The sequence below is a fragment of the Martes martes genome, assembly GCF_963455335.1.
Source record: "Martes martes genome assembly, chromosome: 7".
NCBI lineage: Eukaryota > Metazoa > Chordata > Mammalia > Carnivora > Mustelidae > Martes > Martes martes.
Window position 1 is genome coordinate 93,919,518 of NC_137894.1, and position 19,478 is coordinate 93,938,995.

The following is a 19,478-nucleotide window of genomic DNA, read 5'->3' on the forward strand; positions in this document are numbered from 1 at the left end:
TTAGACTAAGACTCAAGGTGGAAGAGAAAAATGTGAGTCTGTAAAATGGATATTATGGAGGACAACAGGTTCGAAATGAAAATAAGACACAGGGACAAAATGTCCAGAAATTATTTTGTGAAAATCATGGCTTGGAATAATACTTAGGCCTAGGATATTTGGCATACCGAATAAAACTAAAAAATAGTAGCCGTGTTAAGGTCTCAAAATGCAGTTTTTTTGTTTTTTGGGTTTTTTTTTTTTTTTTAGTCCTTATACAACTCTGGTGGCTAAGCATAAGAATTGTCACAGATGTTCAGGTAAGGAGTGCCCTGCACAGGGGAAGCTGGCCTGTGGGACAAGCGCAGATATATTCCACTCCACATGAAATTGCCCAGTAGGTATCATTATTTTCTATTTGCAGGGTAGGAACCTAGGCTTAGGTATGTTCAGAAACCGGCTCAAGGGTATCTAGCTAAAAAATGATGAGGCTAGACTGGCTAGAATTGCAAGCCAAGTACATCTGGAATTCATAATTTATAAAAACATAGGGAAAATTATACACAAATAGGCACACATATGTAATTTATTATAAAGTAGCAGGGTATGGGGAAATTATCTAATTTGTTCACAAGGAACAACACAGTGACTGGAAAATGTGTGTCACTGCATATCAGGGAGTTATATACTAGTTTTATTATTCAGAAACATAAAGATAGGAATTTATAGGAGATGTTAATGTAGAAAAGGAAAATCTGGAAAGAAGAGAAACTGCCATTCGAAAATAGTGTAGTAATCATAGCGGAACAGTGCAGAAAGTTGTTTATTAGTAATAATAACTCATTTACAAGATATAAACGAGAAGGACGGACTTCAATTAGCTGGATCTCTCTTAGGAGGAAGTCTAATTCTACTAAAAATGTATTTGGGGGGAAGACTCTTATGGTAACTACTTTTCTGCTGAATTTGACATAGAAGGTGGAGATGTTGGGAATGAAAGTTTTGAGGACCATGAGAACAAAGGAAGGGAACAATGAGCAGAGTTGGGAAAATTGTGCAGACCCAAAACGGGTTTACAGGGAGCAGTGGGCCATTTCCCAGATACTCCAAGAAAATATACCTAAAGAAAGTGAGAAACCAAAGATGACTCTATCATCAATGACTCTATCATTGCAAATAAAACTATAACCAGAAAAAATGAAAAGACACGTAAGGAAAATAATTTCATTTTACAGATAGCAATTTGGTATTCAGTTCTTAGGTATTTCAAAATAGAGATAATACAAGATGAATGTGAATGACCGAATCAAGTGATAAGGACTTAGAAAATGAGTTGATGTGTCTAAAGTCAAGAATGCGTTAATAAGTTCCAAATATGAAAGATCTAAAAATGTTAGCTGTGTTCAGTTAAAAAAAAGAGAGAGAAGGAAAGAAAAGAAAAGAAAAAGAAAAAGAAAAAAGATAAGTCTACCAGCTGAAGAAGAAAGAACTGCTAAACTTTCTTGTGTATATTTTCTCTATCAGAGAAGATTATCATCAAATTAGAACAAATAGAACAAACAAATTTGATACGGGTTTAAGATTTACTCAGATATCCTTAGGAACTGAAGTAAATGAGGGATAAAAAGAAAGTTTCTCAATGATCCATTGCTGTCTGCTGTGTCTGCGACCTGTGAATACTTAGACAAGAAAGTGATGATTACCAAATACCAGGATACATTCACTAGAAAAGGTTTTTTTTCTTTTCTTTTTTTTTTTTTTTTTTGCTTATTAGACAAGAAGGACAAGAATATTCAACTAACAATTTATCCTAATTTGACTGCTGTATCTTACACAGCCTTTTATTATAACTTCTTGAACAAGGTAGAAAAACACTAGTTTTATGATAATACAATTGAGTGGGTTATTGGTGGTTGATCAATCTTCCTCCAAGCAAATTTTGTCCTCTTTGCTGTGGAAACTCAAAATGCTATTCTGTGATTTCATTAAGGAAGTGGAAAACAACACTTTCCAAATCTGTGGATAATACTAAGTTGTGAGAGGATCAAATAACTCTTGGAAAACATTTTGTTATACAGAAACAGTCACCCCTGATAATATACTATGTAAACAGGAAACAATGTAAAGACCTACATTTAAATTTCAGAAATATCATTTGCATCAACAAAGGATAACAAGGCTTAAGGATGGTTCATTTGAAAAGATCTATTTTCACAAAACCCATAATCTCCAGCTACCTTAGGAAAACATTGTACTTGATTGTTTCTGCTAAATTATTTCTATTCTTCAGATACATTAAATTCACTCTTAAAATATCCTCTCTCTATACTTTGAAACCCTTCGATTAAAAATAAGTAAGATTTCTAGCTCCTTAGGAAATAAGACAAAGAATTATGCAGCACAGGTAAGGGTGAGCACATCCTAAATGTTTCTTTCATACCAAGAATCCAATGTAATTTCTTTTTTTTTTAATTTTTTTATTTATTTATGTGACAGACAGAGATCACAAGTAGGCAGCGAGGCAGGCAGAGAGAGAGGAGGAAGCAGGCTCCCTGCTGAGCAGAGAGCCCGATGTGGGGCTCAATTCCAGGACCCTGAGATCATGACCTGAGCCGAAAGCAGAGGCTTTAACCCACTGAGCCACCCAGGCGCCCCTCCAATGTAATTTCTATAGCATATCTCCTGTGAAGGATTTCAGAAGGCTCAAAGGATGTCACTTTAAAAGTCTGCTGGCACAGTAGAAAACGTAAGTTAATTCCAAACTTTTATGGATAACTCAGAATAATTCTATGTAGAGCACGATTATCTTTCATGTGGGAAAATCCATTCTGGAATATGCAAAATGATTAAAAATTTATAGCAACATATCATAATAACAAGGTCTTCACAGAAGCACAAACAGAAAAAACAAAAGACACCAATTAAATTTCTCACCTGCCTGATACCCAACCGGTACGCAACAATCCGATCTACTGCATCAGGATTCATTTGTGTCCACTGTAGACTGTAAGAATAAACACGGTGTCTGTTTTGCCACACAGGATTGTAGGTATCGTAATAGAATTCTGGAGCATAGGCCTTTCCTAAAAATAGAAAGAGTGCTTAAATTTGAATGATGACATATGACAGTCAAACATGCTTGTTCTTTTTTGGCCCTTTTACCTCATCTACCATGTGTCCCGGGAGTAATTCTTCTATTTGAAAAGTCATTATTAACATCTAACCAATTTTCTGGAGAGTTTTGAGAATAGATGTAGGAAGATTTCCTGGTTGATTAGATGAACAGTGTGAGAGGAAGAGAAGAATCAAGCTCGACCACAAGTGTTTTGGTCTAAGGAACTGAAAGAATGGAGTTTCCATCAACTGAAGTGAAAAACTATGGGAAGGTCAAATTTGGGGGGAGAACTTCAGAAGTTATTATTTTTTAAAAACTTTTTTTCATAAACATGTAATGTATTATTAGCCCCAGGGGTACAGGTCTGTGAATCACCAGGTTTACACACTTCACAGCACTCACCATAGCACATACACTCCTCCCCAATGTCCATAACCGCACCACCCTCTCCCGACCTCCCCCCCACCACAACCCTCAGTTTGTTTTGTGAGATTAAAAGTCTCTTATGGTTTGTCTCCCTCCCAATCTGAATGATCTAAACGGAGACATCAAGTGGTATATACTAGTCTAGAATTCCCAAGAGGCCAGAATTAGAATTAGAATCTTATTAACCATAAGCATATAGATAGATTTTAAGTTTAAAGCCATGAGACTGAAGAGATCACCAAGGGACTGTGAGTAGATAGAGAAGAAGACTAAGGTCTGGGGCACCTGGGAGGCTCAGTTGGTTGAGCATCTGACCTTGGTTCAGGTCATGATCTCAGAGTTCTGGGATCATGCCCTGAGTTGTGCTCCCTGCTCGGTGGGGAATCTCCTTCTCCCTCTCTCTCTGCCCTTTCTCCTGCTTGTACACTCTCTCTTTCTCTCTCAAATAAATAAATAAAATCTTAAAAAAAAAAAAAAAGAGGCTAAAGCTTGACCACTGGGGCAATCCAAGGTTAAGAGAGGTGAGAGCAGATAACAACCTCAACAAAGCCTGAGATGGAACAAATCAGTGAATGGGAGGAAAATAAAACTTGTGGCATCCTAGAAGTCAAAAGTAGTATATCAGCAAGTGAATGATCAATTCTGTCAAAAAAAAAAAAAAAGTCAGTGAAAATGATAATTTGTGTTTATATTGTGTGTGGTCAATACATTTGAAATTACCCAAACAAAGACTTAACAATGACAGGAGTACTTGGACCAATAACAAAGAAGACTTCATTCAGATTTTAAGGATATATGAAATGTATATCATGTATATGACATATACAAACCATCTGGGTTTTTTTTTTCAGTTATTAAATTGAAAAGTGCACAGACCATTTGGAATTATAGATCCAATTTCTTGATATTCTGTAATATAGATATTTTCACACCTTCCATTTTTTACCTATAAGTATTTATTTATTAAATTAAATTAACAATATCTAAGGAGAACCTATTAAATGCCATATAGTATATTGCCAGTGGGGATACAATGAAGTACAGTCTCTGTTCTCATAGAGATTGCTAACATTTCTTAGATTTTTCAAAAGCTTTGTAGTTCTTACTGAATGATGAGTTAATAAGGTATACATTTATCACTCCTCTCATTCAACATCTTTTCTGTTTTTTCTTTTATAAAATTAGGTTAAATATTAATGTCCTGCTGGGTTTTTCCTTATGGGTTTCTCTTTGCAGGAAATTCTCTTACCCGGTTTTTCCTATTTCTTCCTTAGTCATCTATCATCTAGTGGTTGCAGGAGGGCTGGCTCATAAAAATTTCTAGCATAGTTAAAGGATGTATTTTGCCCACTAAGAATAGAAGTCATAGTCTCTATTATCCCAGAGATGTTCACCAGGAAAAAAATTATATCAGATGAACTGAATTTGAATTTTGGTAAGTTTATTAGTGAATTTGAAAAATTCTCCCACATCAACATTATATGCACTGAAAAAAACGTTCTATGGATATTCATTCAGTTGAATTGAAAATGGATTGAAAGGAGGTCTCCTGCATAGAAGGAGATCTCTAGAAAAGAGCCATCACATGCACCTTATTGTTTCTTTTATCTTTTTATGGTATTTTTCCTTATTACTAAGTGATAGCACAAATTCATGCCCACAACACTTAAGAGCAAAATCTAGATGAGAGGAAAATAATATTCTGAATAAGGAAGTCAATACCCAAAATGTCATTGATAACTTGTACTTGAGACCAAGTGTTATTGAGGATGTGCATTTAATAGTAGCCTAGATAAAGGAGTAGGGGTTTTGATTATAAGTAAGCATCCAGGGACGCCTAGGTGACTCAGCTGGTTAAGCCTCTGACTCTTGATTTCAGCTCAGGTCATGATGTCATCGTCCTGAGATTTGAGTCCTCTGTGGACTCCATCGACAGCCAGGATTCTGCTTGGGATTCTCTCTCCCTCTGCTTCTGCCCCACTCCCCACTGGTATGCCTGCGTAGATGCTCATGCTCTCTCAATTTAGTTCTAAGCATCACTTTGTTCATAAAATGAATGATGCATTCAAATGGAATGAGTACAGAGAGTAGAGTCATAACCTGCAGTTTGTTTGGCATTGAAAGGAACAAAAAAGTCTCTCAAAAATAGGCAGATGCAGTTTTCTATGACTTGAAATTTTATAACAGAGAAAGAAAATCAGACAAATTTTAACCAATCTGTGAAATAAGATGACTACCAGTGGGTAGGTATTAAAAGGAAACACATTTAAGAAACTCTTAATCTCAGGAAACAAACTGAGGGTTGCTGGAGGGGTGGGGGGTGGGAGGGATGGGATGGTTGGGTGATGGGACATTGGGGAGGATATGTGCTATGGTGAGCACTATGAACTGCGTAAGACTGAGGAATCACATACCTGTACCCCTGAAATGAATAATACATTATATGTTAATTAAAAAAAATTGATGTTGAAATGTTCTACCAATCCTTTCTGACTATGTAATGAATGACCTACCTCAGAAGACTGTGATTTTCTCTTCACCAGAGGTTTTTTGGGTCAATTCCTACTGGTCATTTAGCAGGGCTGAGATGGGTGACTTTCCACAAAGTGGCCATTAAAGCACCTCTGAGTCTCAAGTCTATAGGGTGCCTACTGTTTATTGTACTACTTTAATTGTACTAAGCATACTAATTTATAAATTCCATTTCATGTTTCTAATACCTGTAGTCTAATCCTATTTTTTTTGTTGACTGCCAGGAGAGTAACTGGCTGCCTGTCATAAATGTAAATTGCCATAATTCAAGAAGTGATTGTTTACCTAAATAAATGCTTTTAAGGTTATTGAAGCAGTTTAACCTTGAAGGTCAAAAAAATCCTCATGACTCTGTGATTAATATGAATTTGTTTATCAAGTTTCTTTTCAAGGTCATCTAATGCTTAAGTATTCCAAATAGATCAAATTTCAACATAAAATTCCATCATCTTTACATTTAATTGCAGACTATTATGAAGGATTTCCAGTATATTTTATTTTATTTATTATTTTTTTAAGATTTTATTAATTTAATTTGTCAGAGAGAAAGAGTGAGAGAACACAAGCAGCGTGAGTGTCAGGCAAAGGGAGAAGGCGAAGCAGGCTCCCCGTGGAGCAGAGAGCCCGATGTGGGACTCGATCCCACCACCCTGGGATCATGACCTGAGCTGAAGGCAGACACTTAATGATTGAGCCACCCAGGCGTCCCTCCAGTATATTTTTTAAATATTTTATCTGATTTGATATATCTGTATTACTGTAACATAGTATGTAATACCAGTTCATGGAACATCATTATAGGAAATAATTTAGAGAAGATCTGTTCCAATATCTCATATGATAGATAAATTTAGGAACAGAATAGAAAAGGTGATGATGAACAACATTTGATATTAATAAATAATCAGATAAAACAGGCCCCATTACAAATTTAGACTTTGACTCACAGAGAAAGTTTTATTTTAGTTAAAGATTTTATTTTATTTTTTTGTTAATTTTTAAATTGTAGTTGAATTGCAACACCTCAGAGTTAATGGCGAAAAAGTTTTTAGATGGTGTGTAAGTAATATTGATTAGTAAAAAATAATTACTGATAAATAATTTTGAGGTGCCTAAGTGGCTCAGTCAGTTAAGTGTCTGACTTTTGATTTTGGCTCAGGTCATGATCTCAGAGTCATGAGATGGAGCTCAGCTCAGCATGGAGTCTGCTTTCCCTCTCCCCATGTTCCTCCCCTTGCTTGCTTTAATGTACTCTCTCTAATCTCTCAAATAAATAAATAAAAAAAGAGAAAAAGACAAAATCTTGACTAGTTACAGTTAAATATAGATATTATTGCTTATGTCTCAGCAAATCTATACTAAATCTGTTTTAGATTAACCAGCAAAGAACAGTGCTTTCTAATTTTATTTAAGAAATAATTTTTAAAAGTAAAAAATAAAACAAAATTACCCCACACAGACACAAATTTTTCTCTGATTTCAGAACCAGTCATATTTAATATTTATTCAACCATTTTGTAGGAAGCATACCGTAATACTAAGGAAACACCCTTATAATAATCATGGGCTTTGACAACCAAACATGACATCTGCTGGCTGAACACAGAAAGAATTCATAATATGTTTTTTTTTTTTTTCCTTTTTATCTTCTGGGCATTTTTCCTCCTTCCAGCAGGCATGCCAAGAAATTTTTTTCTCTTTTATATTCTAGTTTAATTTTTATGCAACATTGTCCCAGTTTAAATCTTTTTAGACTAAATGACCTAGAACTACATTCATTATCTAAACTAGCAGATAATTTTTAGATAACATTATATATATATGGATCTTGGATCTTAAAATAGTCTTAAAATATACGTAGGTAAATTATTTAATTGTTCAAAATTTTAAATAGAATTTATATAAAAATACATTTACTCTATTTTGCAAATAACTTTTGAAAAGTAAGTTGAGATTTCAAAATACAATTTTATGCGTCAGCTAAAAGTTCAAGATACAGTAAGAAGCAATGACACATCACTTTTCTGGTCTAAGAATGTTAAAGTATAACTGAAATTTTTCTTAGATGCTTCTCTAAGCTTGCAAGCATGAAAGAATTATTCATTGAGGGTCAAAAAGCACAGAACTGAAAACCCGACACTGAATAAGAGTATAGAGAAGAAAGGAGTGTTGTTGGTCATATACCCTTAGGAGTACAATTTAAGGCCCATAGAAGATGAGGTTAATAGGCCAGTGCAAGATGAGAAGGTAGAAATGAGGCCACCACATATAATCAACATCAGTAAAAATAGCTGTCTCAGACAGAGTCTACTAGAAAAAATTTTCCCCTCACCAGGATAAGAAGATGACAAAAAAAAATTTACATTAACAAAAAAATCATCCTTGTCAGTGACACCACTGGAGCACTTGAGTAAATCCAGTATCAAGTTACTTTTGAAAGACAGGCTCTCAATTTAGACCACAGAGAATTTCTCTTAATTAAACCTCAATGAATCTGAATTCAGAATACAACATTACTAATACACAAGAAAATGTTCAACTATGAGTGATTAAGAAAGCCAATGAACATCTGGATTAGTCTATAGACAACAGAAACATAAAATAGAATTATAAATAAGTATGCCCAAGGCCACTGAAGAAATACAACAGAGAATGATAAATACTATGGGACCTTCTTTGGAAGATTACTTCATACTCTCTATTGGGATCAAAGGTAGGCTTCATAGGACATACTGACATCTTTGTAGATCTTAAAGAAGAAATTGTTCAGACAGACAAGAATGGCTTATGGAGGGATAAAGAAGAGAAGAAATAAAGCATGGCCTTTCGTGGAGAAAAATGAATATATTATAGATAATATTTTAGAACTTCCATAGGAACTGATACAACTGTAGCATGCGGGGCCCATCCTTCCTACCAAACCCTGCACTTTTGAAGAGCAGGTCTCATCAGCTGTTACATAACTGCTAACACACTCATGTGCTTGAATAGGACAGGAATAGGTCAGTTCTAACTTATAATGTGTCTTGGTATGATAAAATGTTTGCTACTTACCATATAGTTCAATTATTCTCCAATTACTTTAACTGGTACTCACTTAAATAGGAGAAAACCTACTGATATTTACTTCCCAGAATGAACTCAGGGAAATCAACAAACTGAATGAAAACTAAATTAATGATCAAAATGTTAATAATCAAAGAATTTTATAAAAACACACTTGCAAAGTATCAAAAATAATAAAACAATTTAAAAATTTTCAAATGTGTATTTATTATCACAGTAAGAGTAGCCACAGAGAACTAAGGGAACCTTAAAACACTGATGATGCACTGTTGTTGTTGTTGTTGTTTTTTTAAGCCTTCTAAAATCACAAGAATCATAGCTCTGTGCCTGTATGCATTTTTAGCAGAAACTAACAAACAAAGTCAAGTCACATTGTGTTTAGTCAGGATCATAGCCCAGCTAAGGCAGTAGATTATTCATTGTGATCTATTAGACATAATTTATAGCAAAAATCTATGCAACTGTCACTCCTCCACAGGACAGAAGAAATAATTTGCAATCATTGGAACCATAAATATTTTCTCTTCAAATTAATGAATCTTGAGTCATATTAAAAAGAAAACAAAAGTTGGGGTGCACGGGTGGCTCAGTCATTTAAGTGTCCCTCTTAATTTTATCTAAATTTTTTTTAAAGATTTTATTTATTTATTTGTCAGACAGAGAGCATAAGTAGGCAGAGAGGCAGGCAGAGAGAGAGAGGAGGAAGCAGGCTCCCTACTGAGCAGAGAACCTGATGTGGGGCTCCATCCCTGGACCCTGGGATCATGACCTGAGCTGAAGGCAGAGGCTTTAACCCACTGAGCCACCCAGGTGCCCCAAGTGTCCCTCTTAATTTTAGCTCAGGTCGTGATCTCAGGGTTTTGGGATCAAGCCCCATGTAGGGCTCTGCACTCAACAGGGAGTCTGCTGGAGATTTTCTCTTTCTCTGTCCCTCTGCCCCTCCCCCCCTAAAATAAGTAAATAAATCTTTAAAAAAGAAAAGAAAGAATTACTTCTATGGAAATGGGGATTTTTCTAAGTTTTTGATCAGGAATATGATACAAATCTATTTTACAGTTTTTAACCATAACAGGTGGAAAAGAAGAGAGTGGACTGGATGAGTGAGAAGCCCTGGGCAAGAAACCTGTAATAAGATACTCTTAAAACAAAACAACAACAACACATGATTCCAGAAACAAAGGAAGGTTGATTAATTCAAAAATCATTGCAGATAAGCACCCAATTAGCACTTGTCCTGACTGGATACTGTAGGTAAACTAAGTTTTCAATCTTCAGACACTTGAATGGACACTAAGAGTTTCTAATTGAGATGGAGAATGACTGTATGCATCTCGTCCTGGATGAGTGAAGAATTGCATTACCTCTTGGTATCCCATTCTTCTGAAAGCTTAGTGTTTTGATTTTGAACTATGTAAAGATTAGTATCCTTGAAGTGGAGGCATAAGAAGCATTCAGAGGACCAAACATTTAATTCTGTGAAGTCAGAGGAAAAATTTTTAAAAAAGAATCAGTACACTCACTCGTGTTTCCTTTATTTGATAGTTAATATTAGGCCTTATCTCGTTAAAAGGAAGTAATAAAGGAATCACTGGTGAATTGATGGATTCTGCCTATTCTTATTTGACTAGAAAGATGGTAAATTAATACGAAGAGGGAATGAAAAAAATAGAAAATATCTAAGTAATATTGACAAAAGAAACTATTGTATCTGATAAAGAACAATTTATCTTAGAATTAAAGTGAATGTTACAGCAGCAATAACTGAATGTCAAGAGCTTTTTCAACAGTGATAACTTGTCAATATGTGTGCGGGGGGGTTGAGGGGACAGAAACGTAACAACTAAATTATACAGCTGTGAAGTCAGTGACAACATCTCTCAGTTAATGATTTGTTTAGAGTCTGTAAAAAAAATTGTAAGACATGTAACAATTTATAACCCAACCAAATCATTTAACTGAAAAGCCTTTGTACTTGAGACAGAGAAATGTTTATCCATACTTTGTCTTCCTGTTTAGAGACAGTCAATACATTTTCAAATGATCAGTCATTGTTATGAGATTATTTTTTTCTGTAATATTTTTTAGATTTGAAGTAATGAGTAGTCTTTTATTGAAGTGCAGTTGACATACAATGTTACCCTAGTTTCAGGAGTACAATGTAGCAATTGCACAAGTATATACATTATGCTATTCTCACCACAACTGCAGCAACCATCTGTCACCATACAACCCTATTACAACACTGTTGACTGTATTCCCTATGCTGTGCCTTGTGTTCCTGTGACTTAATCATCTCATAACTGGAAACCTGTATCTGACACTCCCCATCACTTATTTTGCCCACCCCCCCACCATATAGTAGGATTCTCATGATATGCTCATGAAATAACTTCATATAATTCATATCCTTTATTAAAATGTATTAGCATAAAGTACAATAGTTATTAAGTAACTTGAATTATGTAGATTCTAATGTTCTTTTCATAATTAAAAAAAGCCAGTGAAGGAAAATACTTAGACTTCTGTGCAAACTTTTAACTTAGTGGGTTTTTTTTTTTTTAAATTTTAAGATTTAATTTATTTATTTGCCAGAGAGAAAGAAAGAGCACACAAGCAGGAAGCAGGGGGAGGGGCAGGCAGAGGGAGAAGCAGGCTCCCCACTGAGCCCCATGTGGGACTTGATCCTGGGCCTAGGACCATGACCTGAGCCTAAGGCAGACACTTAACTGATTGAGCCACCTAGGCATCCCTTAACTTAGTTTTTTAATAGTTTGTTTCAATAATGTAAGTTCATTTGAATATAATATTCTACCACATAATTCAATTTTCCTTTACAGATAGATTTTAAATGATTAAATATCTAGAGGAAGTATGTTTATAGAAATACCAACTTAGAAAATTATTTAACTCTAATGAGTTCAAAATGTCTTAAGTATTTTTACTTCAATATCTGAAATGTGGAATGAACAAAAGACACGATTTTATAAACTCTTCTAAAATCATCTTCAAGTATTAATAATTTAGCCTTCTTAATCTCTAGGAAGGCAGAGGCCATTAAAATGACAGCCCAAGAAAATGGCTTCCAGGGATGTTTGCTAAATGAAAATGATGATTGGAGGCAAAGATGACAATTTACCAAGAGTCCTGTGATTGGTTATTAGGAAAGAAATCACTCATACTGAAACAGGCAACCAGGTAGGGTTTTCAGAAGTAATATGGTTGGGTAATTACTTCTTGCAAAAAAAGGTCTGTTTTACCGAACCACTAAATGCTCAAGCCACACATATCCACATCAGTAGTTAATGTGATATGCTTCCCATTGTAAAAATCTTCCCCCAATTTAAGACTCTTCTCAGAGGAGTTCATAATTTCATTTGGGCAGGGATCTGCCATACAAAGTCAAAATTCTTTATTAAAATGATAAAAATTTAATAAACATGGTATAATCAGAAAATATTACTAATAATAGATCCATTTAGTTACTGCCAAGGACCCTTTCAATTAGGTTTTTTGGTTCTCAAAACCAGTAATTATTTTATGAAATTAGCTGGGTTAGAAAGCTATCTCTGGACCTGCATATGCAATTTATTCTATTTACATTATTTTATATAGTCTGTATAAAATACTTATAGCACTGGGGAAATAGATTTAAATACATATTAATTTTTTGCTATATCCCCTCCCACCAAAAAAAAAAAAAAAAAAAAGTAAGTAAAATAAAACTCTCTAGGAGAGTTCCATCCTTGGTTTCATGGTAATGGTAGAACCATAGGAAACTGAAGCAATTTTAAAACTCGACTAGACAAATTTAAATGAATGCACATTAACTTTCTTTAAACTTTAATGAAGCTATATTTCAACACAATTGAATCACCTCTGAACCTAGAAAACAAAATATTTATACATAGTTATTGGCTTATACACCAAATATATACTGCCTAGGGTAATATAATAAATAAACGTATTTACCAGATAACATTTCAACTTAAATGAATAACTGCTTTAACTCTAAAACTCTGAATGTACTTTGCTAGAAATTATGCAAAATATGAATAATATGATTTTTTTTTCCGAATAGGTTTAGATTAGGGTCTGGTCCAAACATTTTAAAAGATGACTTGGGGGCGCCTGGGTGGCTCAGTGGTTTAAGCCTCTGCCTTCGGCTCAGGTCATGATCTCAGGGTCCTGGGATCGAGCCCCGCATCGGGCTCTCTGCTCAGCAGGGAGCTTGCTTCCCCCTCTCTCTGCCTGCTTCTCTGCCTACTTGTGATCTCTCTCTGTGTGGAATAAATAAATAAAATCTTAAAAAAAAAAAATAAATAAATAAAAGATGACTTGGATTTGATGAAACAATTAGCTTTCACATTTGGCACATAAATAGGAAATTGCTAAGGGGGCAAAGAAAGTTTGGAAATGAAACATATATCCACTGCTATTTTACAAGGAAATATCTAAGTAAATGTTGTATGTATAAAAACCACATGTTTGGGTCATCTGGGTGGCTCAGTTGGTTAAGCATCTGCTTTTGGCTCAGGTCATGATCACAAAGTCCTAGGATCAAGTCTTGCATTGGGCACCTTGCTCAGCAGGAGGCCTGCTTCTCCCTCTGTCTCTGCCCCTCCCCTGGCTCATGCTCTCTCTCTTTCTCTCTCTCATATAAATAATTAAAAAAACAAGCTAAACAAAACAAACAAAAACAAAAACAAAAAAACATGTTCTAAAGAAAAATAATGTGGAGAGGTCCTCCCAAAATAAAGATGGCTGATTATTGGTAGAGGAAAGACATGTATGAAGAGAAAAGAGAAAAGGCTCTGTACTTCAGTTACTACCTTTGTATACCATAGAGCCTGCCCACCACCCTCTCCAGTATTTGAGACACCTATGAAAATTATACATCTGGGGTTTAAAAGTTATTCTACTATCATTTACCACTACAACCAAGGACTCCTGGAGCAAGAAAAATCTTAAGGGGCAAAAATTTTATCTCAAATTTATACAGGAATTTACAGTTTGCAAAGTACTTTCACAAATATTAACTTATTTTAGTCTTCACTGAGTATGAGAAGGGCAAATATGCAAAGGGATATTACTTGGCTTGAGCTGCAAATCTTGAAAGTTAATATGAACATCATAATTACTTAACTAATGCAGACTACTTTCCTCGCCTGGTTTGCAGATCGTCCCTCAAAAAGATCCAAACATTTTGTGAGACGAAAAAGAGGTTACACCATTCACCTAAATACACAAAGAAAGCTGGCCTTCAAACAGAGAATCTGGTTGCTACCTTCCTCAATGTATATTATTTTAAGAACAGTAGGATAAAATGAAATTCTTAGAAATCTCTCCTTTTAGAAACATTGCGGGAAATACTCCTAAGACAGAGAGAATATAAAACTATTTTTGCTTTTTTTTTTTACATTAAATAAAATTTCATTGATACATAGTACATGTCAATGGTCAGTGGGTGAGAGAAACACAAGGTCAAGGTAGTATCTGGAGTGCTACATTTGGCTGTGCCACAATAATGGATGCAGGCTGATTTTGTGCTGCTTTTTTTTATTATTATTATTGGTAGTAAAGGCCTTTAGGCTATCCCTTCAAGAGTTATACCACTTCTTTCATATATTACAATGATGCCTATGAATGAACTAACTCTAGAATAGTTACTATGTATAGTGGCATAGGGAGCAGGGACATAATTGAGAATGCAGAAGAAATTACTTAGGCATCATTAAATTTAACAACATGAAAGCAGATTTAGAAATAGAAAATGATTAAATGTGCATGGTGTCCAAAACCCAGGATAAACACAAACTTCCTATTTTGTACTGAATGTACCCTTGTTCTCTGACCAATTTTATTTCCTTGGCTCATCCTGTCATCCTACACCTAAGAAGTACTGCTGGAGAATCAAATTAGTGAAGTATCTAGCAACCATTTATTTAGAAAGTCAATTGTTTATTCTTATATGGTCCAGAAAAGAGACAGAAATACTATCTGTATTCCCCTTCAATACAAGAAGGGCATTTATCTTCAAAATGCAAGAAGAGCATTTATGAGCCAATATATGGAAAACCAAAAATCTCTGTTTGTATACTAAACCATATTTTTATAAGGTTCCAAACTTTTCCCTTGCTTTTTCTGGAAATCCCTAAAAGACTTCTCACATGTAATACAAAACCCAATCACTTCAGGCTTTCCTGCCCTTCCTTTCTTATTCCAGCTTCCATCAAAGAAACAGTTCCCTGAAGATTGTGTACACTGTGGGGAAATTTTACAAGAATCGGAATTATGTAACTGAAAGCATGTGAAGCAAATACCAATGTACAAAATTTGCAATGAAGTACGATTAAAAGGGAAAAAATCACACCGGTGGTGTGATACTAGGGATCAATTTATTTTTGTTCAGTCTTGTAATTTGAGACCCTGAGGGATTTTTTTTATTCTCTACATATACCACCAATACTTCTGGATAAATGACCTCTCATGAAGACCCCACTGGGGTCTTCTTACTCATAACTTTGTACACGTGCTTCTAGTGTTCTTCTACCTGGTCATAGAAAATATTCCAATCATAGCTTCTAAAGTGTTAGAAGAAAGATTAATCTAGAGAATAAAACTGTTCTTTCTTGGGTTAAGGAAGAATTGATGCTTGATCTCTCCTAGATAAAAAGAGTTTATGAGGCATTTCTCTTGTTAGGTTTCACTGTTTGTCACTCACTATGCTAATCAATGTGCACACACTATGTTTTTAAAAATGCACAATTCCCTGCAGGATGAGAATATTCTTATCATTTTATTTTTACAAAAGATTAAAGTGAAGATTAGAGTTCTTAAACAGCTGGCCCTATAGGAAGCAACTATCCAGCAACAGAGCTACGTTCTGAATTCATGTGATCCAAAGTCCCTTTCTTGTTCCAACATCCTATGTCCCTGGAAATGGTCGCTCACAACCAAGTGTGTCTGGCTGATGGGGTGAAGGGGCTAAAATTCAGGCTCTATTCCTCTGGCAACTGCTTCTGCAGTGACACAGAAGTCAGTCTGTTCAATAAAGGGGACTTTTTCCCTAGTTCACACACAAATACTGTACAAGCTGGTGGATTTCCTGATAAGATGTCACTTCCACTAATCTCAAAAGTATCTCTGCTTTCCTATTCCATCCACTGTGAGTACAGAAAGTGAAATTACAATTTACCCCTGGTACTCAACCATATTTGCCATGATATATTGCTATCTGAGAGTATTAACAACTCAGTATTATCAAGGACTGATGCAATCTCTAGAATTGAGAGCTACCTGTATTTTATTAAATATTTAGCTCAGGAATAATGAATATACAATAAGCTGCAAATAAATGTATTCATTCCTTCCTAAAGCTATACATTCCTTAAAAATTTAATGGTGCCAAATATCTCAAAGCCTTGTGTTCTTTTAAAGGACCATTGGTTGGGGTGTGTGCACAGAAGGGGCACAGATGGATGAATTGACCCAGTGGCTCTCAGGCTGAGACAGCTGAATGTTCAATGGCGTACTTATAGACCACATTAACTTCTTGGCAAGTGCTGTTGCTGCACATGTGGGTGGTCCATTGCTGAATATGAATGTGCTGAATATCATTTACGCAGGGAGCAAAAGGTGTTCAAGAGAGTTGGAGAGGAGCCCAGAAGGTATGCTGTTTATCTTCTAGGAACATTTATTTTCTCCAAAACATATAACTTGAATTAATAAAGTGGATTTAGATGTGAATAAAGGAAACTAGTTGTTGAAACTGAATCACCACGGCTCTCTAAGAATAACTACAAGATCTGTGAATATGACTCCTAGCACACACACACACACAAAAAGATTATAACACAAATAACTGTTCTTACCATATTGCTAAGAGGCACTGCTCTGGATCTGACCGCAAAGCGGGTATCTCCCCACGGTCAGATCCTGAAGCTTCTAGCAACTGCCATATTGGAGTTCTTTTAAAATAGACAAAGTTCATAAGAATGATGAAAGAAGGGGGTTTCTTAAGTTATTCTTACTTAAGTAATGTAAAACTGTAAGACTTTGGTTTTATCCTCAGGTCTAAAACCTGAAAAGAATTTATAAAAAGAAAACCTCTACTGACTTTTTCAATTTAAGGCTCTGTCACAAAATCTCTCTTGAGAAAAGACGATGGATCAGGTTGTGAGCCATCATCTGTGGAATCTCTCTCCTGACCACTTTCAGTCTGGTTTTTGGCATGACTTTGGAACAAGTTTTGCACTGTTCTCATCCATTAATCATCCCTTCAGGGTGATAAACAGAGGCCAGGTGCTTACACAGACACTTGGAAGTTTGGGAGTTGGCTTTGATTCCATTGAACTAAAAAGCCCTTTGATTCTTCCAAAGATTGGTTTTATTACCACCCAACAGCTCCTGAAAAATCCAACTGTACTAAGAACTAAAGAGATCCTTTTTTAAGGGCTTATTATTTTCTTAGGGATAGAAATACTAAACAAATAACATTCATATACATATGTGTTATTTCTACATTTGGGTTTCTTTGTTTTATTCTTTTCTAGTTGTTAGTGAAATTATGAGAACTCTTATCTCTCAGGGGAAGCTATCTGTGATTTCAGACTGTTCCTTATCCTCTGCAAACTTGATCTAATGTCTGCCTGAAATAATATCGGGAAGCTGTGAGAAGTAGTTTTGGACGCTGACAGGCTAACGTTGTTAGGTTATCTCTGTCTTCCCTTCATTCTACCCAACAGTCACAGTTTTGCTTATAAAATGGTAACCCTCCAAAAATCTAAAAATCTGATTTATACCACTCTCACTTAACTTTTATATATGACCTTTGTTACCAACATATTAGGCCGTTCTATATTCTTAATGTAACAGCCTCTTAAAGTAAGGGACATAATTGAGAAAAGATGATAGTGGTTATCATGGGGAGGGGAAATCTGAAGATAACTAGTTTAGTGTCTCCATCTAAAGAAGAGTAATTTAGAGGTTAGTTGGGGTGGGGGGAAAGGAACAAACGATTTTTGAAATACAATCTTTTTTTTTGAATGACCGTAAATATATTAACATGATATGGATTAGGAAAATTGTGTCCATGAAAACATTAAATAGAACAAGCACCTTAATGTTATAAAATACATCCTACTCTCAACCCTACCTTAGTTGGTAAATACCACTTATTTATTTGGTAACACTTAACTGAGGTATAAGTTACATAAAATAAAATGCACACATTTTAGGGGCGCCTGGGTGGCTCAGTGGGTTAAGCTGCTGCCTTCGGCTCAGGTCATGATCTCAGGGTCCTGGGATCGAGTCCCGCATCAGGCTCTCTGCTCAGCAGGGAGCCTGCTTCCCTCTCTCTCTCTCTTTGTCTGCCTATCTGCCTACTTGTGATCTCTCTCTCTCTGTCAAATAAATAAATAAATAAATCTTAATAAAAAATGCAAACATTTTAAGTAGAGATTTTGATGAGTTTGGAAAAATTTGTTATTACTAGGTAATCACCATCCCAGTCAAGATATAGGAAATTTCCATCACTGCAGAAAGTTACCTCCTGCTCCTTTGTAATCAATCATTTCTACTCTGCCTCAGCCAAACAAGAACCTAGTTTCTCTTACTAAAGGTAGTTTTTCCTATTTAGGACATTTGTATAAATGGAATCATAAATAATGCACCTTTTGTGTCAGGTTCTGACAGAAATATATTGAGTGAGTTTTTGAAATCCATCCATCCCTATATTGTTTTTACCAGAAATTTTTAACTATTTTTTCATTTTTATGACTGAGTATAATTCCATTCCATGAGTAGATCGCAAGTTGTCTATCCATTCACTTGTAGATGGATATTTGGATTTTTTCTAATCAGAGGCAATTACAAGTAAAGCTACTATTAAAATTTGTGCATAGGGGTGCCTAGGTGGCTCAGTTGGTTAATTGTCTGCCTCTGGTTCAGGTTGTGGTCCCAGGGTCCTGGGATCAAGGCCCAAATCAGGCTCCCTGCTCAATGGGGAGTCTGCTTCTCCTTCTCCCTCTCCCTCCTTCCTCTCTTTCTCAGATAGATAGATAGGTAGATAGATAGATGATAGATAAATAAAATCTTTAAATTTTCTTTTTTTAAAATTAAGTTTGTGCATAATTTTTATATAATGCCTTCATTTCTGTTGGGTAGTCATCTAGGAATTGAATTGCCAGATTATTTGGTAAATGCATGTTTAAATTTGAGAGGCAAATGAACTATTTTCAAAAAAGTCATCTCATTTGACATTCCCAGAAGCAGTGTGTGATAATTTCAGTTACTCTACAACCTCATCAACACTTGGTATTGTTAGTCTTTTTAACTTTAGCCATTATAATGTGTGTGTAGT

The 19,478-nt window shown here is 35.3% G+C and overlaps 1 protein-coding gene across 1 annotated transcript in view; it reads right to left on the reverse strand.

Moving 5' to 3' along the window:
• MDGA2 (MAM domain containing glycosylphosphatidylinositol anchor 2) overlaps positions 1-19,478 on the reverse strand; it is an 857,254-nt gene that overhangs the window by 90,061 nt on the left and 747,715 nt on the right. Inside the window, exon 10 of the mRNA XM_080808952.1 lies at positions 2,914-3,062. Within this exon, the coding sequence (XP_080665078.1) occupies positions 2,914-3,062 (149 nt within the window). The remainder of the gene's footprint in view (positions 1-2,913; positions 3,063-19,478) is intronic.